We start from the raw sequence: 25,294 nt of genomic DNA on the forward strand, positions 1-25,294 counted from the left end.
CCCTGCCATGCCTTCAAGAGGACTGGACCCCTGAGGGTAAGATCTGCCCAGTTGCCAGGGAAGAGACTAGCCGAGTCCAGCAGTCCAAACATCTGCCTCAGCCTTAAGCAGCAGACTAACAAGCTGCACAACTCTGGGTGTCAGCTCAGCAAGCAGGACCAGTGCTTCATCGCATGCCTGCATGATGCCACTGTTGTGGGAGAGAAGAGGAGTCCATGCCCTGTGCTCCAAAGCTGGGACCACTCCGATAGGGTCCCGTCCACACCTTCGAGCCAAGCAAAGGGGAAGTCGCTGCTTCATGCAGCTGCACTTCCTCCCCAGGGCTGTCCACGCCGGCCCCGAAGGTCGTTGCCACAGGGCCGACCCCGTCCTGGGACCAGCCCTGCCGGCCCTGCCAGGCCGATCCCACAGGACCGCTCCCTGCCATCTGAAGGGAGCCGCCACAGTCCTGCCAAGGGAACCTGCCTGCCAGCTAGCCTCCATTCCATCTGTTCTCTGCTGCCGTGGGAGGGAGAAGGCTGCCCCCCACTGTCACCATCTGGACCAGTCAGGAGCCAGCCCGGTGACAGCAGACTGCTACAACAAAGGACACAGTGAATCTTCCCCCGTGCTTTCCACTTACTCATTAACATTTGGTTCAAAGCACCCGCGTCTAGCAAAGTCACCTCTGATGCATTGTAATGTCTCTCTATATAGTTAAGCAGCTGCCAATGTCCCATCAACCCGCCATCTGGTGGACAAGCAGTGGAATTGCACCCTTCCTTAGATTCATAGAAATTAACTCTGTAAATATTCCAATGGAGTCCAAATGATAAATACTAAACCACTTCTGGGATGTATTGCACAGCTGTGCACTAGAATATGTACATCAAATAGTGGTTATTAATTATTTTAATAATTAATAACATTAATATTTCTGTGTTTCATATTAATTAATAACCTCTTCATCACACTCTGAGCCAGTGACAACAGCGCTGAGGAAAATGTGCACCTCACGGCTGCTGCTCTCCAAGACAGTGTGAGCTGGTTCTGCCTCTGGCTCCAGCACCTGCAAAGAGAAGAGAAGAGTCACTGAGCAGGGCCCTGAGTGCCAGGCTGATCAGGGAGCCTCCAACAGCAGCCACACAGAGGGGCTAGGAAGGACATTCCCATGGCTCATCCCATGAAGACGGCAGCAGGAGACCCTTCTGCTGTAGGCTGTGTGTCACCTGCTGACCAAAGCCAGCAGCGCCAGCACTGCAAGCACACACGTGGGAACTGCCACTGGGTACCAGTGCCTGACCTTGCTTTTCCTGGCCCCTATAAACCTAGCGGCCTGCAGTTTCCCTCCTGGAGGCTGTGGGTGGAGAACCCCAAGAATGAACAGCTCCGGAAACTCTTTTTAAGACAAAGGACTTTCCGGAGAGATGTCTGGTGTGGGGCAGCCACCACACTGCTGGGGGCTGGGAAGGGGCATTCGGGGCTGGGAGTGAACTCATTTGGAAAGTCTCTGACTGCTCTGCCTCTGCTAGGCAAAACGATTTGGGTTCCAGGTCTTGCAGTGGCTCAGCAGCTGGGGCAGAGCCATCACCCAAGAGAAGTGTGTTGGGCAAGGAAAGTCAAAGCAGAAGCTGCTGCTGAGATCCCCACAGCCAACAGCAGAGGGCGTTGGAGTTGGAAAAGACCTGGATGATTGTCGAGTCCAACCATCAGCCCTGCTCTCCAGACCCTTGGCCAGCTTTGCTGCCTTGCTCAGTGCAGACAACGCTCAAAGCTCAGCCCCAGGGTGCTGGGGGGCTCCGCAGCACACACAGCAGAGTGCTGCTACTGCTGCTCTGCAGCCAAAACAAGAAGCAGGGGATTCAACTCCTTGGGAGTTCAAAGGCACTGAATCTAAACCAGATCTGAACTCCAGGGAATGGAGATCTGCTCAGTGCTGACCAACAGCTAAAGTGGGGGGCAGGAGGTTGGGGGGCAAGAGGATGAGGCCAGACTCTTTTCTCAGTCATGCCCAGTGACAGGACAAGAAGCAAGGGGCACAAACTGGAGCCCAGGAGGTTGCATCTGACCAGGAGGAGAAGATTCTTTGCTGTGAGGGTGCTGGAGGCCTGGAGCAGGCTGCCCAGAGAGGCTGTGGAGTCTCCTTCTCTGCAGAGATCTCAACCCCCCCTGGTTATTGTGATCCTGGGCAAGATGCTGGGGGTGTCCCTGCTTTAGCAGGGCGTTGAGACTGGATGACCTCCAGAGGTCCCTTCCAACCCCCACCATGCCGTGCAAGTGGGTTCAAAACTGTGAGCTCCCATCCAACACAGACTGCAACACTTCAGCTCTTGGTTTAGGGTTGGCCTCTCTTGTCCAAGAGACTTCCCCATCTTGTCTGAGCCCTCAGATCCCTCAGCAGCATCCTTTCCTCTAACACATCCTGCTGGTTCCCATTCAGGGATGGATTCACTGTCAGGAGGAGCAGCTCAGCCAGCAGAGATGGAGATCTGCTGCCATCAGCAGACCTTCCTGTGGCAGCTCAGGGAGCTTTTGCTGCTGTGCTTCTCACCTTCTTCTTGACAGGCCAGGTGGCACCTGGGGCCCTTGTGGTATCCACCCACTTGATGGCCTGCAGGCTGTCATCCCAGTCAGGGACCTCCTCTGGTGGCAGCTGGAAGGAGATCCTGGACACCTGACACTTCACTGGGTGCTTTTTAAAGGTGACCTCAACTTCTGATTGCAAGGTCACTGTGATGTCCTTCACACAGCCAGCATGGAGGTGTCCCACCTAGGGAGAAGCAGAGAGCCAAGACCAACCTGGGATCACTGGCAAGGGATCACAGGCTGTGGGCATGGGGAGCAGCTATGCCAGCAACACCTCTGTGAGGAGAGGCTGAGAGCCTGGGGAAGAGCAGCCTGAGAGACAATCTCTCAAAGCTTATCAAGAGCTAGAAGGTGGGGCACAAGAGGATGGGGCCAGACTCCTCTCAGTGGTGCCCAGGGACAGGGCAAGGGGCACAAACTGGAACCAAGGAGGTTCCATCTGAGCCAGAGGAGAAAATTCCTTGCTGTGAGGGTGCTGGAGCCCTGGAGCAGGCTGCCCAAAGAGGTTGTGGAGTCTCCTTCTCTGCAGAGATTCAAACACACCCCCCCGGCCATTGTGATCCTGGGCAAGCTGCTGTGGGTGCCCTGCTTTGGCAGGGGGGTTGCACTAGATGACTCCCAGAGGTCCCTTCCAACTCCCACCATGCTGGGATTGTGTCAAACTGCATCTTACTGAGGATTTATCTGGGTTTTGATGGAGAAGAACACCACCAAAAGATGCCATGTCCCACAACACGGAGCTCTTCTGGCCCCAGCAAAGCCAGGGATGGCATCTCCTAGGTGGCACTGAAAGGGGTTCTCACTGCTCCATGGTGGCTCCCAGACAGCTGCCAGGCAGGGTGTGAGCAGCAGGGAAAAGCAGAGACAACCAAGCTCACCTGGGGGCAGAAGTGGAAGGGAGGCTCAGGCAGCCACTGGAAGCGCAGGGCCTGCCCCCTGCTGCGGTTGGCGATGGTGAAGGTCACGGTGCAGGGGGTGCCAACGGGACAGAACCCAAACTGGATGTGATCCCCTGGGTCAGCTGTTGGCAATGAGAGAGAGAGCTCTCAGCATGAGGGGAGAGCCCTCTGCCCCCCACAGACACACAGGACTCCAGCTCTACCTTCTCCAAGCCTTCCTTCCCCTGGGACATGCAGCCCAGGACATGTCTGGGCCTGGGCTGAGATCACAGCGCCAGCTCACCTCCAGATCTGCACCTTCCAGCACCCCCAAGTCCTTCTCTGCAGGGCTGCTCTGGGCCCAGCATGGACCCCTGAGGGACACCAGTCTCCATCTGGACATTGAGCTGTTGATCACTATCCTCTGGCTGTGACTATCCAACCAATTCCTTAGCCACCAAGCAGTCCACCCAGAGAGGACACAAATGATCAGATGTGCTCTTCACAGCACCCCATGGGCTGGCAGACCTCCTTTTAGAGCTCCTCAATCAAAAGCTGCTTCCTTTGAGCCCTCCCTGCTGGCCTGCAAACTTCTCCCTTGACAGGGCACCTGCCCTGGGGCTCCCAAGCAAGGCTGCTCTGCAGGCTACAAAAGGTGACAGCAGCTGGCTGCTAAATCTGGGCCAGCCCTGTGCTGCCACAAGGTGTGCCCAGCCCTGGAGGTTCCTTGCTACACCCTGGCAGCCTCTCCTCTTACCCTCCAGGCTGTCCTCCTCCAGGCTGCTCTCAGGGAGCTTCTGCTCCTCCCTGTCTGCCACTAGTCCCTGGATGTTGTCCAGGGTGAAGTCATCTTCATAGCCTTCCCCCAGCAGCCTGATGGTGGTCTCAGAGGGGTTGTCCAGCACGGACAGGTGGAGCTTCCCTTCCAGGCGTTGGGCCAGGGTGGGCTTGAAAACCACCTCAAACTCTGCTGTCTGCCCACGCTGCAGGAGCAGGGAAGCAGTGTGGGGCTTCCTCTCTGCACAGAGATGGACACCAGGGACAGGTGAGGCACTGCAAACATTTCCATGCTCCAGAAAAGGAACAGGAGCTTGAAAACCAGCTGTCTCTAAGCACAGCCTGGCTCACCAGTGCTTCCAGACCCTCCTCCCATGGTCACAAAGCTGTGACACTACCAGGGCCATCCCTGTTAGTTGTCTTAAGCTCAGCTCAGTGCTCAGCCCTGGCTCAAACTGCAGCCAGATAGCTCCTGCCTTAAGCAGAGCTGAGTCAGAGTGCTTTGGGCTTTTGCTGGCTGGCTGTGAGCTCAGGGGCAGCCTCCCTTCAGGCTGGGGACTCCCCATACGCAGCACAGACCTCAGATGCTCCACTGAAGTGGTGTTACCCCCCCCCAGGACTCAACCCACCACCTCCATAAGAATGGAAAAGCTTCCTAGAGCTTGCCAGGTAGAAATCAACCCTGCAAAGAGTCCATGTGCAAAAGCCCCAGAGAGCCCCAGGACACAAGCTCTGGCCAACAGCTGCTTGCTGCTTGGCCAAGCCAGCAGCAGGACACAAGTTTTCCCTCTGTGAGTGACCACATTTCATGGGGGATGAATTCACCTTCCCCAGCAGAGTCCTTCATGCCCACAGCTTGGTAGAGGCATTTGGTGCTGGGCCTGGCTTTCAAGAAGAAAACTCCCTCTTCATCCAGCAGGTCCAGCAGCACCTGGGAAAAGAGCAGGACCAGACTGGGGTGGGCACAGCATGGCCCAGGGCCTGAGCCCACACTGCTGCTGTTCCACCACGGGCAGCCCAGCACGCTGCCCCCCTTCCAACACAGCTCTGAGCACAAGGCTGGAGCGAAACCAGCCCAAAGCCAGGCATCCAGAGACACTGGGAGGGGATGGAAACAGAAGCAGGCAGGACAGGAAGGCTCCAGCCTGACTCTCTGAGTTGTGTTTCCCTGAGAAGGTCCCAAAATCCCCTTTCCCAGAGGAACTCCCTTCCTGGCAAGCAGAAGTCAGCCAGGGGCTTCCAACAGACTTTCTGAGGCCCCTTCCCAGGCTGTTCCCTGAGGCAGGGAAAACACAAAGCCCAGGGCTGGCTCAAGGCTGGCAAGGACAGCAGCAGAGCTTGCAAAGGAGGTGGAGGCAAAAGTGAAGGGCTGCTGAGGCACGAGCCTCTGCCCACTGCTTTGCCACAGCAGAAGCTCAGGAGGTCGTCCTCCTGCCACAGAGGGGCTCTGAGCACAAGCCAAGGCTTTCCTTTGGGCTCCAAGGGCACCTGCAGAGCAGTGGGGCCCCTGCCCACCCTCACCGGCTGCGCTGGGCCCTCTCCTGCCCAGCAGCAGCCTTGTTCCCAGAGCAGAGCTCCCTCAGCAGCTGCTCACCTGGGCAGGGACAGGGCCAGAGTTCTGCAGGACCAGGGGCAGCTTCTCCCAGGCCCCCAGCAGGAGCCTCCTGAAGAGCAGCAGGGGGTTCCCTCTCCTGTCCTTCAGCGCCGGGCGCAGGACCCTCACCTCCGGCAGCTTCCCCTCGCCGCTGATCTCAAAGCTCAGGCTCTGTGCTCTCACTGCTGCAGGGCTGCAGGAGAGGGGCAGCAGAGCCACTGCTCACTTGGCAAGCAGTGGAGCCAGGGCCACCTGCTGCATTTCCCCTGCCTGGGGCTCCTGGCCCCCAGGACACAGCTCCCCCTTGCCCCTCTCCACCCAGTCCCATCCAAGAGGAATCTGCTCTGCAGAGCCAGAGCCTCCCAGAGCACCAGTTCAAACCATTTCACTCAGAGGAGCCCTGCAGGGCAGCAGAGACATGAGGAGGTGACAGAGGCCATGGGGCAGGTTCCCTGGCTGTGCTGAGGTGAGACAGAAGCAAGGAGCATGAGCAGAGCATGGAAAAGTCTCCAAGGCAGAAGGGGCAAATCAGTGACCCCAGCAGGGAAGGTGATCTCCACAGAGGCTCAGAGCAGGAATTGCTCCTTAGGGCAGCAGACTGATGGATCCAGTCCCAGCTCAGCTACTAAAGGGCTGGGCAAGGGCAAGGCAGGCCCAGGACACACACAGGGCCTAGGGCAGAAGAGCTGGGGTCTTTTAGAGGGGATCCAATGGCTCCTTTAGCATCAAAGATCTTCATGCACCCCAGGAGATCCACCAGATCACCTCCTGAGCACAGGAACAAGGAGGCAACAAGGGCAGCTGGCTCAGGGCATGGAAACAATCCTCTGTCCTTGGCATTCTCCAGCTCAGCTGAAGCTGCACACAGCTCCATTGCTTCCTGATTCATCCACTCCCTGTTGGCTCCTTGGCATCAGAGAATCCTGGAATGCTTTGGCTTGGAAGGGACCTTGAAAGCTCATCCAGTCCAAGCCCCCTGCAGGCAGCAGGGCCCTTGGCAACTCCAGCAGTTTGCTCAGAGCCCCAGCCAACTTGACCTGGCATGGTTCCAAGCATGGGGCATTCCCCACCTCTCTGGGCACCCTGGGCCAGTGTCAGTGTCCCACTGCCCTCACAGGCACTGCTGCAGGCTACAGCAGGGCACTGACTCCCCGGCTCTGCTGGATCTCGCAGCTACAGCTTCTGAGTTCTCTGCAGCATCTCTGTCAGCAGGAGAGGCTGAGAGCCCTGGGGCTGCTGAGCCTGGAGAAGAGCAGCCCCAGAGGGGATCCTGGAGGTGAGGGTGCTGGAGCCCTGGAGCAGGCTGCCCAGAGAGCTTGGGGAGTCTTCTCTGCAGAGATTCCACAGTCCCCTGGCCATGGGGATCCTGGGCAAGCTGCTGTGGGTGCCCTGCTCAGGCAGGGGGTGGGGCTGGATGATCCCTAGAGCTCCCTTCCAAGCCCCTCCCTGCTGGGATGCTGTAACGCTGAGTACTCTACCCAAGGCTACTCAAAGAGCTAGAAGCTCTCAGGAAGGTCCCCTCCCAAGCTCTCCTGAGGTGAGTTACCTTGTGTGGACATCGAGGGAGGCCTCAAAAGTGCAATGGTAGCTCTTCACCTTCCGTGGAGTGAAGGTGACCGTGGCAAAGGCCTGGGAGCAGCTGGGCACGGACAGCCGGACAGGATCCACCTCAAACACCTGGCCAGAGTGGCTCTTCAGCTTGGGGAAGCCCAGAGAAGGCTGTTAGGAGGAAACTTTTCTCCATGTGCTGCTGTCTCACCCATACAAGGATCATGAGGAACAGCCCCAGACAGTGTGGCCCCCTTCTGGCTTCCCTAGACAGGCTCCATCTGTCTCGGGGGGGAAGCCAAAGCAGTGCTGCCCCAGGGGGCTGCCATCAAGCCCAGGAGTGCAAAGCTTGCTTTCAGCGCTGCTCAGACCTCCAGCACACATGGGAAGTGGGGACTGCATGGAGAACCCTGCAAAGAACCTGCCCCTGGCCTTTAAAGAGAAGGGGCAAAGAGCAGGGAGCCTAAGGAAAGCAGAGAATGGCTTTGGTTGGAAGAGACCTTTAGGATCATCAAGTCCAACTCTAAGCCCAGCACTGCCAGGTCACCACCAAACCATGGCCCTCAGCACCACAGCTCCACAGCTCTGAAATCCCTCTAGAGATGGGGCTCCACCTCTGCCCTGGGCAGCCTGGGCCAGGCCTTGACAACCCTCAAGGGAAAGAAATTGCTCCTCATGTCCAACCTAACCCTCCCCTGGCACAACCTGAGGCCATGTCCTCTTGTCCTAGCACTTATTCCTTTTGAGAGGAGACCAAGCCCACCCCAAAAGGGTCTGCTTGGAGCCCTGGCTCAAAGCTGAGGAAAAGCTCCTCCTCTGCCTGTGCTTCCAAGAGATGTTCAGAAGGGCTCAGGTCTCACTCCAAAGCCCCAGGGGCCTGGAGCTAAAACCTTGCCTGAGACACACTGAATGCAGCCCAGCTCTCACCTGCCCTGAGCTGCACTAGGCTGGGCAAAAGGAAGCAAGGAAGCTGGAGAACAAGGCAGATGCCACACAGCCTTCAGAGACTCCCCAAGGCCTCCTGTTCTTACCTTGCTGGGGCTGGGTTTGATGGAGAGGAGCACATGGCAGGGGATTCTGTTCACATTGCAGATCTTGAAGCGTGCCGTGGCCTGGTGCCCAACCAGGACGTTGGTGAAGATGAACTTGTTCTCATCTGTGAGGAACACCCCCTGCTGCTCCTGCACTGTCTGGAGGACCTGGCAGAGGTTGCTGCTGCTGCAGATCTGATGCCCCTCAAAGATGGCCTCAAGGTCATCAGCCACGAATGCTGTGAGCAGAGCAGAGGGAGGGCTGAGGATGGAGAATCCTTCCTGCTGACCTGCCCTGCCCCTGCTGGCCTCTGAGAAGCTCTTTCTGCCCAGGGAGCTGCAAACCCCAGCCTTGGGTGGGGGAGCTGCCTGTGAGGATGGAGCTCAGGCACCCTCAGTCTGAAAGGGTTTCTTTTGATCCTTCCATGCATCCCTCCCAGCCTCTCCCACTGGTGGGCTTGGCAAGAACCTCTGAGGATTGGCAGAGAGATGCAAGGTCAGGCTCAGGCTGTCTGCTCTGTCCCAGGACTGAGGCTGGGTGCCGAGCAGCAGCAGCCTGGCCACAGGAACCCGTGGGCAGCACTCACCTGGAAGGCAGGACTCGGCCAGCAGGGTGTAGGGGATGCCAAGAGGGTTGTCCCTGGGGTCTCTGTTGCTGATGTCGATGAGCAGCTGCTCCTGGCACGGCCCTGGCAGCTCCGCAGCACAATCTACTGTCACCAGCTGCTGCTCCCCAGGAAGGATGGAGCCAAAGGCAGGGGACACTGTGAACATGCCCAGGGTGAGGCGAGCCTGCAGAAAGAGTCCCAGCAGAGGCTGATGGCAAACAGCCTCACTCTGAGCATCCCAGCAAGGAGGACCCTGGGCCTTGGCCTCCAGCTGGGCCCAGGGCAGGCAGGGATGACACCACGGCCCAGAGCACAACCCAGGATGAGAGGAACAAGCTAAGGAGATGTGCAGGCCTAGCCTGAGTGGCTTAGAGAAAGGAGTTGGGCTGTAAAGGGTGAAGGTGGGAGCTGGGGTCCTTCAGCCTCCAGTGTGAAACAGGAGAGCAGAGAGAACTGTGAGAAACCATCAGAGAGGAGAGCAGACTGGGCAGAAGGCAAGGCAAGGTCATCTCCTGTCCCTGGACTGGGAGTTCAGCAGGGACACTCCACAGCTGTGGCACTCACAGCCTCATTTTGGCCAGCAGCTCCCAGGTACAGATCCCTTCCCCTTGGCCCCACAGCTCCAGGGCTGAGCAAGAGCACAGCATTGAGCAGCTCCTTCCTCTGCTCAGGGCTGGCAGAGGATGGGTCTCCCCCATGCAGCCCCTGTCCCATGCCGTGGGCACAAGCCCCCAGCCTGGGCACAGCAGGGGAGGAGCCTGTCCTGGGGAGCAGGAGCCACCCACCTTCACGGAGGGCTTGGTTTCCTTTGGCAGCAAGGGCTTGCTCTGCTTGGCTGCAGCAGACCTTCCACTGGAGCTCCCCTGCTTGTGGGAGTGGGAGAACTTCCTTTGATGTGCACCCAGAGGAGAGAGCAGAGAACATCCCTCAGGCTGAGCTCCTCCTGCCCTTCTCCACAGCCAACCCTTCCTCCCCAGGGAAGAAAGTCCTCCTGCTCTTCACAGCCCCCTGCACCACCTGTGGCTGTAGCTGATGGGCAGATGGGCTCCAGCAGCAGCTGCATGAGGATGAGCAGGAGGATTCTCTGGCATCTCTCTCCTCCCTGCTCACAAGCCAACTGCACAGGCAGACAATAACCCAGGGCTCACAGAACATGGACTTGTTTAGTTGGGAGAGACCTTTAAGGTCAGCAAGGCCAAGACTGACCCCAGCACTACAGGTCACCACTAAGCCATGGCCCTCAGCACCACACCTCACAGAGTCACAGAGGTGTTGGGGCTGGAACAGACCAAGCACCACATCTAAACGACCTTCAAACACACCCAGGCTTGGTGACTCCACCACCTCCCTGGGCAGCACATTCCTCTCCTGACCACTCTTGCTGGGACACAGTTTTTCCTAATGCCCAGTCTGAACCTACCCAGTCACAGCTTGAGGCTATTCCCTCTTTCCCTGTCACTAATTACCTGTGAGAGGAGACCAGCACCAACCTCTCCACAGCTCTGAAACCCCTCCAGGAGCAGGCACTCCACCACTGCTCTGGGCAGTCTGGGCCAGGCCTTGACAAGCCTCAAGGGGAAGAAATTGTTCTTCATGTGCAGCCTAACCCTCCCCTGGCACAACTTGAGGCTGTGTCCTCTTGTCCTAGCAGTTGTTCCTTGGGAGAAAAGACTAACCTCACCTGGCTCCAGCCTCCCTTCAGGGAGTTGTAGAGAGCCAGAAGGGCTTCCCTCAGCCTCCTCTTCTCCAGGCTAAACAATGCTAGGTGCCTCAGCTGCTCCTCACAGCCCATGTGCTCCAGACCCTTCCCCAGCTTTGTTGTCCTTCCCTGGCCACCTTCCTGCACCTCAATGCTCTTGGAGTAAGGGGCCCAAACCTGGCCCCAGGACTCACAGTGCAGCCTGCTTGTGTGTCCTGGCTGCCTGCCACACGCCAGCCCTGCTGTGGGGCCTCCTCCAGCAGGAAGGTTGCTGCAGGCCTTCTCACCTTTTCTTTGTGGGCTCAGCTGCAGCCTGCTCTGCTCTGCAGATGAGGAACTGGAAGGGCAGGAGGCCTCTGTTCTGCAGCAGGAAGCTGCAGGCCCTCCTGGTGCCGCTGGCCATGGCCCCGCAGTCGAGCAGCGCCGCAGGGCTGATGCTGTACTGGCTGAAGACAGCTCTGGCTGAGAGCCTCACTGGGATGCTGGCAATGGGCTCCCCTCCTGCCCTCAGCTTGGGCTCCAGCACCTGCAACCAGGGCAGGCCTTGGTAAATCCAGCAGAGCCCAACCTCTGGCTCTGGCCTGTGGCCACAGCCCAGGTGCCCATCAGCTCATCCCCCTGCTCTGAAGTCCTTCTCCAGAACTGCATTTTCAGCCCCTCTTAGAATCATGGAATGGGTTGGCTTGGAGGAGTCATTGCTTCCATTTTCCTGCAGTCAGCAGGAACACCTGAGGGCAGAGCAGGTGCTTCAGAGCTCCAAACAACCTGACCTGCAGTGCTTCCAGTGATGGGGCAATGACCACCTCCCTGGCCAAGCTGGGCCAGGCTGGCACCACCCTCAGTGTCAGACATTTCTTCCTCCTATCCAGGCTGAATCTTCCTCTTTTAGTTTCAAACCATCACCCCTTGTCCTGTCCCAGCAGGCCCTGATCCAAAGTCTGTCCCCAGCTTTTGGATTGGCCCCCTCCAGCACTGGAAGGGCCAGAGCTGGCTTCTGAAAGCCTTTGCTGTGTGCAAATAACAGAAGGTTCCCCAGCTAAAGCTTGCTTTCCAGCACAGCCATGTCCTCCTGACCCCCTCAGCCCAGCTGTGCTCACCCTGCCTGCCCCAGGCAGCTCACCTGGCACAGCAGGATGGCTTTGTCCTCAATGCTGATCTCCCTCTGGGGGTGGAAGAGCAGCTGGACACGGACAGGATGCTCAGAGGCAGGCAGCAGGCCCTGCTGGGGCTGCACAGTGAGGTGGGAGGCCAGGTCACGGCTTCCGGGGTCTGTGGGGCGCAGCCTGAACCTGGGGAGGGAAGGAGAAGAAGATCTCTGCAGTGAACAGCCCAGGGGCCAGCAGCACAGCCAGGACCTGGCATGGGACCAGTAAAAACCAACCAAAGAATTCTGCTGTGCTTAGGAGCCCCAGGCCCTGGCAGAGCCAGGCAGTGCTGAGTGCTGGCAGCTCCCCTCCACCCCCAGCGTTTTCATTCCTCCTCTAAAGAGTCTCCTGAAGAGAAAGGACTTAGCCCTGGAAGGACAGCAACAGAGCTCAGCAGGGACTGGCCTCAACTTCAGGGGCACAAAATCCCAGACCCCCAGCATGGGAGGGTTTGGAAAGGACCTCTGGGGATCATCTGGTGCAAGCCCCCTGCTAAAGTAGGGCACCCACAGCAGCTTGCCCAGGAGCACAAGGGCCAGGGGGGGTTGGAATCTCTGCAGAGAAGGAGACTCCACAACCTCTCTGGGCAGCCTGCTCCAGGCCTCCAGCACCCTCACAGCAAAGTTTCTCCTCCTGCTCAGATGGAACTTCCTGGGTTCCAGTTTGTGCCCACTGCCCCTTGGCCTGTCCCTGGACACCACTGTCAGGAGTCTGGCTCCAACCTCTTGCCTGCCACAGGTCCTTTATCTCCTGCTGAGCATTGCTCAGCTCCCCTCTGGGGCTGCTCTTCTCTAGGCTCAGCAGCCCCAGGGCTCTCAGCCTTTGCTCCTCACAGAGCTGCTCCAGGCCCCTCAGCACCTTTCTAGTTTCTGCTGGACCCTCTCCAGTGGTTCCCTCTTGCACTGAGGAGCCCAGAGCTGGAGCCAGGACTCCAGAGGTGGTCTCCCTAGGGCAGAGGACAGGCAGAGGAGAATGTCCCCTGACCTGCTGGCCACACTCTTCTTACTGCACCCCAGAGCCCAGGGGCTCTCCTTGTGGTGCCTGCTGAGCTGTGCAGAACTGCTGGGCTGGGGCTGGATTCTCCATGCAAATGGAGCCTGGAGCTCAGGACAGTCCCAGTGGTCACACACACCATGAGGCAGCCAGCATGGGAACAGCTTCTAGCCACAGGAGCAGACTGCAGGCCTGGGCAGGTGCTGGCCCCAGGCACTCCCAGAGCAGGCAGCTGGACCAACCTGTATGCAAGCTTGCACTGCCCTTGGTTCCTCAGGGTCAGCACTTGCTTGGCACTCCCCAGGACCTCCAGGACTCCAAAGTTCACACAGCCATCTGCACCTGCAGGACACCCCCAGAGCGAGGGAAGGGATGGGGAGGATGCTGGAGCTGCTGCAGGCTGCACCCAGTCAGGAGACAGAGACTGGGAGAGCTCAGGTGGGACAAAGCTCTGCTCAGCAAGTCTCCAGCCTTGCAAGGTTTCTCTGGCTGCTTTGCTGCCCTTTGCTCTTCTTACTCAGGGAGGATCTGTAGGGCTTAGCAGCCAAGGAGCTCAGCCTCTACCTCCTTGCTTACAAGCACAGATCAACCACTTGATGTGCTGTACTGAGCCTTCAGGAACTGCCAGCTGCTTGTTCCCACCCCTGGTGTTTCAAAGGGGCACACTTCAAGGTGTGAGAGAGGCAAGGCACTGTGTGACCTGACAGTGCTTTACTCCACACAGCTGGCAAGAGACCTGTGCCATGGATCCATGCCAGGCCTGCATTGCTGTCCCACCCCACCCCATCCCACCCCACCCCATCCCACCCCATCCCATCCCATCCCACCCCACCCCATCCCATCCCACCCCATCCCACCCCACCCCATCCCATCCATCCCATCCCACCCCACCCCATCCCATCCCCCACTTGCCCCAGCTGTGCAATGCTTCTGAACTCCTTTGCTCTGGGGCCAGCCACTGACCTTCAGGCAGGGTGCTGTTCAGAGCAACTTCGTAGGCCTCAGCCACAACTTCAATGTTCTCCACCTGAACAACACCCTGGACATTCTCTGCATCTGAAACCTGAGGCAGCAAGAAGCAAACCCTAAAGTCATTCTCCTCAGTGTTCCTGCTAAACAAGAGGAGTCCTTGTCTCTAGCAGCTGTCTTTACCCAGCCTGGGAGGCAGTGTGATGTACAAACACCCACAAGAGTCCTGAGGTGTCCCAGAGCAGGTGGCAATGACAGCCAACTCTCTCTTAGCAGGCAGCAGCCTCACTGCAATGCAGCCTCTAAACCCCAGGGAACAAAGCCTTAATAGCCAGAGGAGGAGACTCCACAACCTCTCTGGGCAACCTGCTCCAGGGCTCCAGCACCCTCACACCAAAGATGTTGGAGCCTCCTGGCTTCCAGTTCCTGCCTCTTCCCCCTTGTTCTGTGCTGGCACCACTGCCTGGCTCCAGCTTCTTGCCCCCCACCCTCAGCTCTTGCTCAGCACTGAGGTATTCCTAAGCAGCATCCTTCAGTGAGGGTCCCTTGGTGCTAAGGGCCCAGACAATGTGGGCTCAAAGGAATCTCCTCAGGGCTCATCCTTTGGCCCTCTTTGCCTTCAGACACAGCCTCCATCCCCCAGGGCCCACAGCACTCTGCCCAGCTCTGCCAGGCAGGGCCCTGTGCCCTCACCTCCAAGCGGAGCTTCTTCTCCACGCCGAGAGCCTTGGTGCTCCTGAAGCACAGCTGCACGGCCAGCTCCGAGCGGGGCCCGACCGTGCCCTGCCTCTGCGACACCGAGAAGCCCTCGCCGAGGCTCTCCAGCCCGCTGAGCCTCCAGGCCACCGGCAGGGGGCAGCTGTTCCGCAGCAGCAGGCTCCTGCTGTGCTCGCTGCGGAGACACCAAGGCTCAGTGCCAGCTGCTGAGGGGCACAGCGGCAGCCCTGCCGCTGGCAGCAGCCCTCCCCATGGGGCTGAAACCACCCTGCAGGTTTTGCTCTTTGCCACAAGCCTGAGAGGGGAGGCCCCTAGGGAGAGCTTGGTGGCAGAAGGGGATCCAACAGCAGGCAGAGCCAGAGCCAGAGCCACTCTCTCTGCACCAGCAGAGGAGAAGCAAATGCATCAGGGCACCCACTGCTGGGGGGCTAGAGCTGGGGACTGTCATGGGACATCCCAGCCAGCAAGGAACGGTGAGCAAGAGGCTGGCAAGTGCTGGGAGCAAGAGGGCTGCTGGCCCAGCCTCCAAGCTGAGGAAAGGGAAGCTGCAGCAGAGCCACCCCCAGCAGAGTGCCCCTGGCCTGACTGACCTGTGCAGAAGCACCCTGTTGAAATGCAGCTGCTTGGGGCTGACCCCCAGCTTCACCTGCACCCCTTGGCAGCACAGGTGGAAGACCACTGGCTCTGGGTTGCCCTTGATGCAGCAGATGAGGCTGTCTTCCACCAGGCCAGGTGAAGTGGGGTATGCCCAGATGCTCAGCTCCTGGCCCCAGCCCCACAAAGAGAAGCACAGAAGAACATTCAGTGAGCAGGAGGGGCAGCTCCTGGGCTCTGCTGCTGCTCCCTGTCCCACCTGCCTGTCTCCTACCTGCTTCTCCTTAGGTCCCAGCTGCATGCTGGCAGGCTCCAAGAGGAAGGTGCCCCCACTGCCACCCCGCTCAAAGGAGAAGTGCACCTCTGCCTCCCAGGGGCTGACATTGCAGATGGAGAGCTGCTCGCAGTTGTCATCCTGCAGCACAGCCTTGGACCTGGCCACAGAAAGGGCAAAGGCTGCAGGGGAGCTCTGTCAAGCAGCCTGAGAGAAAGGCTCATGTGGGACACCTTGCATGCTGCCTGTGTTCATTCCCTGCTTCCTTGGATGCCCAGCCCACACTTGGTGTCTCCATCCCAGAGGTGTGCACAGGCCACTTCAAGAGGCCTTCTACAAACCAGGACCTCAAAGGTGCCTGGCAAAACAGAAGCACAGCAGGCACCTGGATTCCTCCCCTCCTCTGCTGGCTTTCCCTCCCTGCAGGCTTCCCAGGAAAGTGTGGCAAGAGCTCAGCTTCTCTCTTCCAAAGCAGCCAGGAGACTGCCTGGGCCCAGCTCCTGGGTGAGCCTGAGGCTGAGGGCGGGAAAGCAAAAGGATTCCTTCCCAAGAGGAATCCCAGAGTTAACAAACACCTCCTGGTTCAGGTGTGGGACAGAGGTTGGTGGGAAAAGGTCAAAAAAAGGCAATGCCTCAGCCTGGCCAAATCCTCTTTTGGTTTTTAAACTCTTTTGATTTAACCTCCCTGGGGTGTCAGAATGCCACCAGCTCTCCAGAGCTCCCCTGCAGACAAACCTCCATTTCTAATGCTGAAAGAAGAGGGAAGTGAAAAACAGAAAGATGCCAGCAGCTGCAGGGACATTATTTTAAGGCCAGACTCTATCCAGCAGTGAGGATCAGGAAAATGGAAATCCCCTTTGCCCTGCCCTGCAGGTGCTTGTCCCCCAACAGCAGCTCCAACCATCAAGTCTTGCTGACACTGCAGATTTCACGGAGGGTTTCCAGTCCCTCAGCAGTAAAACTTCCTTTGCTCCTTCAGGCTGACCCACAGAGCTCCCAGCACTTGAAACAAACAGCACAAAGCTGCTGAAGCTGAGATGGGGGCTGACAAGTGACCCCAAGCTGCTTTCAGGCCGCAAGCAGCACCTGGCTCTGGCCACCAAAGCCCCCAGGGGGCAGGAAGATCAGCTCCATCCCCCCCAGCACTCCTGTGCCTGCTAGGTGCTCAAGTTGCCACAGCTGTGCTCCTTCGGAGCCACCAAACTCCCAGCTCTCTGCCCGGGCCTGCCCTGAATCGTGCCCCTGGGTGCATGTTCCTGGAAGCACAAGGTCCTGCAAGCAGCACAGCTGGGGGCTGGGCAGCACCTACCTGTCTCTTGCCTTGGCACACAGCAGCGGCCCGAAGTGGAACATCCCCGTGCTCAGGACATACTGCTTGGAGATGATGGCATCAGCTGCCTTGCTCTGCCTGCAGCGAGGAAACACCTCCCTGGCACAGAGAGAAGGAAGAGTTGGGAGATTCTCTGAGCACAAAACCTGCTCCCAAAGGCTGAACTCTTAGTGCTGGCTGAGGCACAGCACCGCTGCCCAGCTCCAAGCACGGCAAGAGATGCTGGGGGGCTCAGGCAGGTCCCAGGGGCACAAGGGGCAGAGTCTCAGCTCTGAGCTCAGGGGCAGCAGAGCGGGACGGCCCCAGGGGCCAGCCTTACCGTGGCTCCTGGCTGATGCTGGGGTACAGGCAGGTGCCCCTGCAGTGCAGCTGGTAGGGGCGCTTGGTGCCCAGCAGCTCGAAGTGCAGCCTCTGCTCAAAGCTGCCCAGCAGCGCGGAGCTGAAGTGGACCTGCAGCACCACCTGGCCCTGGGCAGGCACTACCCAGCGGTAGCTGCTGAGCCTGGCAGGGAAAGAGGAACCTTCAGGCACTGCTGAGGAGCAAAGGAGAGCAGGAGGAGCCATGGTGGAGCTGGGGTGGGAAACCTCCTTGGCAAGCTGGCCCTGAAGCAGAGGGATCCCTCCTCCCTCACAGCTCACCTGGCACAGCTCTCTGGGGGGGGCAGGGTGTCCACGTGCCTTTGGTCCCCCTCAGAGGAACGGCTGGGGGGTCCTGTGGCTGGTCCCTGGAGATCTCTCCTGCCACAGCCAGAGCTCTGCTTTCCCCTCACAGCCTCCTGGCTGCTGCTGCCTTTCTCCCTTCTCCAATGGCCTCTGGCTGGGGTGCCCTGCTCCTCTGAGGTCTTCACCCCAAAGGGAGAGAGCAAAGGGAAAGACAGCTGAGACCTGCCCTGAGAGCCAGCACTGCAGGGGAGCTCTCAGCAGAGCAGAGCACAGCACAGGGGCAAAAGCCTCTCCTTTGACCTGCTGCCCACATTGCTGGGGATCAGCCCAGGATAGGGCTTTCAGCACTCAGTGCCAGCTCCTCTCCATCTTTGCACCTCCCAGCTGAAGGTTTGAGGGGCAGAGCAGGCTTTGCTGCTGAGGCTTTGCCTCTCCTCTCAGACTGGCCCTGTGTTTCAAGCAGAGCTCTTTCTTCTGGACAGCCAGAAGGGATCTCTGCAGGCTTGGGCCCTGTCACATCTTCACTGCCCTGCCACTCTCACCCTTTTCCATCCCACCTGCCCCTTTGCCCCCATCCAGCCTGGTCCCTGTCCTGGCACCTTCACTGTGGGCACAGTGGGGACATCCACAACACTTTCAGGAGCCTCCTCCTCTTCTGGCCCTGTGGCAGCTGCTGGCAGGAGCACAAAGTGCTGGAGGACTTCTGCAGGCACCTCCCGCTTGGCTGGGCAGTGAACCACAGAGTAGACAGCAGGGGGAGGAATGGGGGGCCCTGAGGGACCCAGGCCCAGCTCATCCAGCACCTAAAGCAGAAGAGCAAACCTTGGTCGTGCTCCTGTGGCCTCTATCCTCACACCTCCTGAAAGACACTGAGCTGTTAGGGAGCTCTGATTGACTGAGGTGGAGCACAGCCCTTGCTCTGCCCAGGGTGGGGAGCAGGCTCCAGAGCAGGGCCAGGACTACAGGTGGCACCTGCAGAGGAATCTCTGCCCCAAGTGACTCAGCTGAAGGGAGCAAAGCCCAGGGGCTGCCCTGGCACCCCCTTTCTCCCCAGACTGGCAGAGCAGCTGACAGGCAGGAGGCCTGCACAGAGAGCACTCCCTCTGCCCCCAGCCAAAGCACAAGGCTGCTGAGGGACAGCAGCAGCAGCCTGGAGAAGGCTCTGTGCCCTTGGCACCCGCTGGGACACAAGGCCCCAGGGCCCCCACGGGGCAGGCTCAGCACCTGAGCATTGTGGGGCCCTACCTGCTCTGCCCCTGGCAGCTTCCTGCTCTCCAGGATGGTGCTCAGCACATCTGCAGAGCTCAGCACCTCGATGTCCAAGCAGGGCACGCCGACTTCTTGGCCACTGGCTGACCCTGCTGCACCTCCCCCTTCCAGCTGAGACAACTTGGGGGCCTCAGGAGGCTTCAGTTTCTCCAGGAGCTCTTTCTCCTGCCTCTCCTGACGCTCCTTCTTTTTAGCCTTCTGCCTTCTGGGCCTGGATAAATGCTGCTGCTGATCTTCTGCTTGCTGCTGAGCTTCCTGCTTTGAAGGGGACAGCAGGACACCCTGCACCCTGTCCCAGCATGACAAAACACGTGCCACATCTTTCTGTGATGCCTCATAGGCCTTAAAGCTCAGGGCCAAGTTCTTGCTGTCAGCCTGGCCTTGCTCTTGGGCTTCTAGCTCTGAGCAGGTGTCTGCCGGGGCAAGCTTGCTCTGCTTCTTCTCATCTTCCTTGCCAGCTGCAGCAGAGTCTGGGCCCTCCTTGGCAGAGCCCTTCTTGCCTGCCTGCTCACTGACACTCAGCTGCTTGGTGCTGCTGCTGGATGTGTTGATGCTCTGGGCAGGAGGAGCAGGAGAAAGCCATCAGCATTTCAAAGCAGGACTCAAATGCTGCAGGACACTGATGATCTTTACAACAGCAGCCCAGGCATCATCTGTGCCAGGTGCTCTACAAGTCCCAGGCCAGAACACAGCTGGTACCCAGGTGAGCTCAACTGAAACCAAAGCCCTCAGTGCCAGACCCACAAGCAGTCAGCAACATAGGAGCTGCCCCAAGCCCAGCAGGAAACTCCAGAGCCCTCCTTCCTCCTGAGCACTCCTTGGGGCTCGTTTCTGGGGATGCTGAGTACCCCTGACTCTTTAGGAAGCCTGGCTGCTCACAAACACCTGGGTCCTGCTGCTCTCTCCTGCCAGGCAGGCAGGAGCAGACCCCACTTCCCAGGCAGGCCCTGGCTCAGAGCTGCAGGGCACAAGCAGGGTGGGGAGGAATGCTGGACCAAAGCCACCCAGGACTTCCCAGGGCATGTCTGGAGTTGTGTGGAGCCAGGACTCCAAGGCAGCCTGATCCCAAAAGAGCAGCTCACCCCCAGAGCTGTGGCAAAGCCCCTGGTGAAGCAGCAGCACCATCAGGCACCAGCTGTTGTTTCCCAGCACAGCCCCAGCCAGGAGCAGGCTGCCCAGCACGGCCTGGGGCTGCTGCATTCTCAACAGGGCTGCAGCTCAGCGGGAAGATCCCCAGGGCTCTTGCTCACACAGCCACCCACCTCCCTGACCAGAGGCTGCCTTTTCTGCTCTTTCTTGCTCTGCTTCCACTTCCTCAGCTCCTCTGCCTCCTTCCAGTGCTGCAGCTCCTGCTGCTGCTCCTCAAGCTCTTCAGCCAGCCGCTGCAGCGCCCTGCAGCAAGGCAAAAGGAAAACAGCTCTGAGAGTCCCCACCAGAGCCCTGGGCTCCTGCACTTCAGCCACTGACCCTGAGCCCATGCAGAGCCCTTACAACCTCTCCAGGGATCTCCCTCAAGCTGGGGAGGCTGGGAACATTCCAAGGGAGGAAAGGGGGGAGGGGGTCTGCAAGGCCAGCCCCAGTGAGGCTTTGCTGTTGGAAGGGCTAAATCCTGCTGCTGCTCCAGTAAGGTCCCCCCAGGCACCGGCCAAAGGCTGCTCCACCATCACTCCACACTGATGCCTGAAGCTCTCTCTTGATTTCCCCGAGTAAAGCAGCTGACCAAGCACTTACCCCTAGTTCTCCCTGCACCAGTGCTCAGAATCAGAGACTCACAGAATCCCTTTGGATGGAAGAAATCTTTCAGATCATCAAGTCCAACCAGGAGCCCAGCACTGCCAGCTGCCCACTAACCCATGCTCCTCAGCACCACCCCCACAGGGGTTTGGCAGTCTCCAGAGCCTTCCCCACCTTCATTGCCCTTCTCTGGACACACTCCAGCCCTTCAGTGTCCTTCCAAAACTGAATCTAGGCTTGGAGCTATGGCCTCCCCAGTGCCCAGGACAGGGGGACAATCCCTTCCCTGCTCCTGCTGACCACACTATTGCTGATCCCACCCAAGATGCTCACTGATGCCAACTCTGCTCAGCTTGTCCAGCCCTTCTCCATGGGCATGGCCTGCTCCTTATGGAGGGCAGCCACAGCAGTCAGAAAACAAAGGCTGCAGCAGCTCCCCTCCTGCAAAACAGGCTCTGAACAAACAGGATTCCTGCTGGAAGCCAGCTGGGACTGTGGGAAACCTGTGCTGTCTGTCCTGGGAGATGTGCCTCACACAGACCCACACCACAGCCCCTCTGCTGAGGTGAGGAAGGGCTGAAGGGGATGGGAATTAACATCATCAAATTAGAGACCCTCAGAAGCATAAGGGCAAGGCCAGCACAGAGCCCAGCTGCCTGCAGCAGGCTCTGAGCCCGAGGCCTCAGCACTAGCAGCAGGAGGAGATGTTCTCAGCTCCCTGCAGGAAGGTCTCTCCTCTGCTGGCAGCCAGGCAGGGGGAAGGCAGCATCCCTGTGCCGCTCGGCAGGGACACTTTTGGCCTCTTCTCTGGAACCTCCCCAAGCCCAACCAAGGGCCCCAGAGCAGGGACACCTTGCAGGGACACTGTGCTGGGCAGCTCCCCACAGAAGGCTTACAGACCTCTGCCTCCTCTCCCTCTGGAGCTGTCGGATCCTGCTCTCCAGCTGAGCTTTCTGCTCTTCCGTGAGGGCATCAAACTCCTCCTCCCCCAGCTCCCAGAGCTCTGCTTCCTCCCTCCTGGCCGCTTCTTCCCGCTGCCGGCCTTCAGCAGGCACCAGAGGAGAGACAGAGCAGAGCTGTGCTGGGGGAGCTGCGAGGAGCCACAGCTCTGGCCCAGCCCTGCCAGGAGCCAGCAGGGAGCTCACAGCCCTGCTCCCAGCTCCAAAGAACCCCCAAACCAGCACCAGTCTGGCACAGAGGCATGGTGCATAGCCGGCTGCTGCTCAGACATTGAGCCCCAGCAGCTTGCACCTGGGCCCAAGCTTCAGTGCTGGAGACTGAGAGAAGTCTCCCAGCCTCAGCTCTGCTGTGTTCTAAGCAACAGTGAGCTGCACCAAGGCAGGAAGTCGAAGGCTTCCTGAAACTACCTCTCACCAGCTCTGCTGCTGAACCAGACACATGTGGACAGGGCTGAGGGCTCTGGAGAGAAGCCTTGGGAGGCAGGGAGATGAGGATTCTCACCTTCCTGCTCCTCTGCAGCTGCCTGCCTGGCTTGCCAAGAGGCAAAATCCTGCAGCAGGTTGACAAAATAGATGCGAGGTTGGTTTCCAACAGCTTTGAGCAGGCAGAGGAGAGCAGACACTGTGCTGCCTGCAAAGAGGCTCTGCAGGCCATCAAACACCACTCCCTGGGAGCAGTCCCTCAGCTGTGAAGAAAGGCCAAGAGAAAATCAGCTGTGCCATGCTGCAGCTCTGGGCCACTCAGTGACAAAGGTCACCAAGCAGCTGTGCCAAGCTCTGAGCTGTCCCCACGGCCCTGCCAGCTGCTGGCATCTGCAGCTTCCCCCAAGGAGCCCAGGACCCCTCCAACAGCAGGACTCCTCCTGCTCTCCCAGTTGTGCCTCTCCAGCAGGAAGGTGTCCTTTGCCCCCTGGCCACGCACCTGCAGCCTTTCAGAGAGGATGGCCACCAGCAGCTCTTCGGGCAGCACGCAGCTCACCGGGCCCAGCTCTGCCACCGTGCTGCCGCTGGGGCTCAGCCAGGGCTGCGCAGGAGGGGCAGAGATGAGAGGAGAGCCGGAGGAGCCCTGCAGTGTTGAACAGCACCACACTGAACATCACCACAACATAAACCCCCTTGGCACCCCCTGGGCAATCCCAGCTGCTGGCCTTGGAGCTGAGCTCTCTCCCTAGCAAGGGACTGAAAGGAAAGCGCAGGCCAGCGGCTCCGGGGGACAACCCTGCAGAGCACAGCCCTGGAGCAGCAGCCCCCAGCGCTGGCACCAGCACACAGCACAGGAAGGACAAGCAGCTGACCAGGCCTCCTGGACTAGCCTGATCTTCAGCTGCCCAGGGCAGGGGGGGTGTCCCCATCCCCGAGGGACTGAAAAGCCAGAAAGATGTGGTGCTGAGGGACACGGTGTAGTGGTGACCTGGCAGTGCTGGGTCAGCAGCTGGATTTGATCATCTTGGAGTCCTATCCCGACCAAAACAGCTCAAAGCTCACAGAAAGTTCCCTGGCATCAGCCAGGGCAGGCCATGCCTCACCTGGGAGCCTGAGGACTCCGTCGGAAGCTGTCTCTCAGCAGAAGCCTGCCCCTTGCCGGCCGCAGCTCTGGGCTGGCCTCGGGAGCTGAGGGGCTGCTGCCTGCCGTTGTCCACAGAGCTCTGGGGCCTGGCCTTGGTGCTGCGCCGCCGCCAGAGGGCAGCAGCTGCCCTCACACCTGCGGAGGGCCCAGAAGGCTCAGGGGGCTGCTGGGAGGAGCACACCAGCACCTTCCACCCCAGTGGGCACCCTGGCAGGGACACTGCACTCGCTGTTCTCCAGAAGCAGCTCCTTCCCTGCTCTCCTCTTCCTGTGGCAGGACAGACCAACCTGGCACTGCAGTTACAAGCCAGAGAGGTTTGGATGCCTTGCCCCACCTCCACTGTCCATCTCCACGGGAGACAACCCTGCCAGGGACCCAGACCCTTCTTCCTTCCACCAGCTTTCAACCCAGGCAGGTTCAAAGCTCAGCAATGCCAAGGTAGCCCAAGCAGAGCCAAGCTGTGGCCTCAGCCAGCAGAGCCTGGGCTACCCACTGCCCCATAAAGGCTCCGCCAAGAGCTTGGACTCAGGTGGAAAACAACTCAGTGTGCAGGAGCTGCAGGAGCTGACAGCACCCCCAGGGAAACCGCGGGAGAAAAGAGCTCAGCTACAGCATGGCTCTCATCTCAGACTCCTCTGGGAGCTCCTGCCCTTCCTCTTGGCCTTGTGAAGCCACAAAGTCAGTCACCTCATGCCTAAGGAGCCACTTCAGAGGGCTGTGCCTGCTGAAAGCAGGCAGAAGTTCTGCCTGATGGCCATGAGGGACAGGGTGGAGATTGCACGCAGGCAAGGGAAAAGCTCTGAGAAAGATGCTGGGGGCTTCCCCACCCCTAGCAAAGGAAGCTGTGCAGAGAAGGGCAGGGCAGGGCAGGCAGAGTGCCCTTGCATGAGCCCTTCGGCTGGAGTCTGAGTCCCCAGGACTGCTCTCTGCAAGGGCTCTGCCCTGCTCTGTGCTGCACCCCTGCTCCTCAAGAGCCCCTGGGGCTGTGCCACTGCTCTGGAGCCAGCAGAAGCAGGAAGCCCCGGGGGCTGCAGCAGCGCTGCTCCGGGCCCAGCCTGTCTCCTTACGGCCATCCTGTGCCTGCTGGAGGCTCTGCTGGCTGCCGGCGGCGCTGCACAGCTCCCGGGCTCGCCGCCCTGCCGCGCTGCTCCCGGCCGCCACGGCCTCGCTCACCACAGCGTCCAGGGACAGGCAGGCGGCGCCGTAGTGCTTGGCCAGGGCGGCCGCTGCCGACGTCTTGCCTGCAGAGAGAGGGAGGCTGCTTGGGGACCCCTGCGGCCGCAGGGCTTGCCGGGGACAGGCTCTGCGAGCTCCCCAAACAGAGGAGGACTTCATCCCTCCCTTAGGGAGCCACTTCAAGCCTGGGCCTGGGGCGCTGCTCTGAGCCCTGTGCCACCACCACTCAGACCATCCCCTGGCCTGTGCCGCTTGGCGTTGCCTCAGGCAGCAGCTGGGCACAGTTTAGGGCTCGGGCCGGGCTCGGCACTGCTCCACAGGCAACAGGGACACCAGGCACCGTGCTGCCATGCAGCAAGGGGCACATGGTCACCCTCCTGGGGGGAACCAGAGCCCAGCTGCATGGACACCAGATGAGCCACACCACTGGCACCAGCTGCTGAGGGCCTGGGACCACCCCAGCAGAGCTGTGCCTCCCCCTGCATCGCTTCAACTGCTCAACCCAGCACCGTGCTCCACCAGGACATGCCTCTCCTGCTTCCCCCCTCCTCACAGCCAAGAGCTCCAGCTCAGGTACCTGCCAGGGGTGCCCCATGGATGATGAGCACGATCCCTTTGCGCTGTGGGGCTCCTTCAGCGACGCTGAGGTACCGGGCGAGGGCCCTACGGACTGGGCTGGCCTCCAGTTCTTCTGTGGCCTCCTTGATGCTGGTGGAGCTTGGCTGATGCTCAGCTGTGCAGAAATGGGTAGAGGAGTCAGCCTCCTGCCTACCTGTGATCCTCACCATCCCCTCCAGCCCCTCAGATCCTGGCAGAGGAGACTCTGCTCAAACCAATGTCACATCCATGGACTTCCTTTCAGCTTGTGCAGATCAGGCTCTGCCCTTGATGCTGCTGAACATGCCCATAAGTAAATGGGGTGGCAGCAAGAGGAAAGCAGAGCATGCAGCAACACCTAAAAGGACTGAGAGAAATCTCCTTCCATCAACTGTCTACATGGTCCTCATGGGAGCTTGGTCCCAGGTCCTGCTGAGTAAGGAGGGCACAGGCAGAAAGGGGCATCTGACAGAGCCCCAAGGGAGAGGCTCCACCTGGGTGCTTTAGAAATGTCACTGCAGTAGATGTGGCTTGGCTCTGAATTCACCAGAACAGCCCTTAGGAGGTCACCCAGAGCACCTCAGCTTGCAGTGCCAGGGAGGAGAGC

At 59.4% G+C, this 25,294-nt stretch overlaps 1 protein-coding gene across 1 annotated transcript in view; it reads right to left on the bottom strand.

Moving 5' to 3' along the window:
• Nucleotides 1-922: 922 nt before the first annotated feature.
• The window catches only part of LOC137456104 (hydrocephalus-inducing protein homolog), a 65,502-nt gene continuing 41,130 nt past the window's right edge, over nt 923-25,294 (bottom strand). Inside the window, exons 33-61 of the mRNA XM_068167409.1 lie at nt 24,668-24,823; nt 23,982-24,155; nt 22,874-23,049; nt 22,270-22,413; nt 21,850-22,033; nt 21,289-21,430; nt 19,917-20,046; nt 18,631-19,209; nt 17,985-18,188; nt 17,362-17,564; nt 17,042-17,224; nt 16,702-16,821; nt 15,393-15,552; nt 15,111-15,287; nt 14,501-14,695; nt 13,802-13,901; nt 13,081-13,180; nt 11,821-11,989; nt 10,988-11,226; nt 9,787-9,889; nt 8,981-9,185; nt 8,394-8,632; nt 7,361-7,512; nt 5,815-6,007; nt 5,046-5,151; nt 4,201-4,461; nt 3,444-3,586; nt 2,531-2,749; nt 923-1,048 (exon numbers count right to left, since the gene is read on the bottom strand). Coding sequence (XP_068023510.1) covers nt 929-1,048; nt 2,531-2,749; nt 3,444-3,586; nt 4,201-4,461; nt 5,046-5,151; nt 5,815-6,007; nt 7,361-7,512; nt 8,394-8,632; nt 8,981-9,185; nt 9,787-9,889; nt 10,988-11,226; nt 11,821-11,989; nt 13,081-13,180; nt 13,802-13,901; nt 14,501-14,695; nt 15,111-15,287; nt 15,393-15,552; nt 16,702-16,821; nt 17,042-17,224; nt 17,362-17,564; nt 17,985-18,188; nt 18,631-19,209; nt 19,917-20,046; nt 21,289-21,430; nt 21,850-22,033; nt 22,270-22,413; nt 22,874-23,049; nt 23,982-24,155; nt 24,668-24,823 — 5,276 coding nt within the window. The 3' untranslated portion in view covers nt 923-928. The remainder of the gene's footprint in view (nt 1,049-2,530; nt 2,750-3,443; nt 3,587-4,200; nt 4,462-5,045; nt 5,152-5,814; nt 6,008-7,360; nt 7,513-8,393; nt 8,633-8,980; nt 9,186-9,786; nt 9,890-10,987; nt 11,227-11,820; nt 11,990-13,080; nt 13,181-13,801; nt 13,902-14,500; nt 14,696-15,110; nt 15,288-15,392; nt 15,553-16,701; nt 16,822-17,041; nt 17,225-17,361; nt 17,565-17,984; nt 18,189-18,630; nt 19,210-19,916; nt 20,047-21,288; nt 21,431-21,849; nt 22,034-22,269; nt 22,414-22,873; nt 23,050-23,981; nt 24,156-24,667; nt 24,824-25,294) is intronic.

This window comes from Melanerpes formicivorus, unplaced genomic scaffold, assembly GCF_026170545.1.
Source record: "Melanerpes formicivorus ecotype bairdi unplaced genomic scaffold, bMelFor1.0.p_v2 SCAF_116, whole genome shotgun sequence".
NCBI classification, from domain to species: Eukaryota; Metazoa; Chordata; class Aves; order Piciformes; family Picidae; genus Melanerpes; species Melanerpes formicivorus.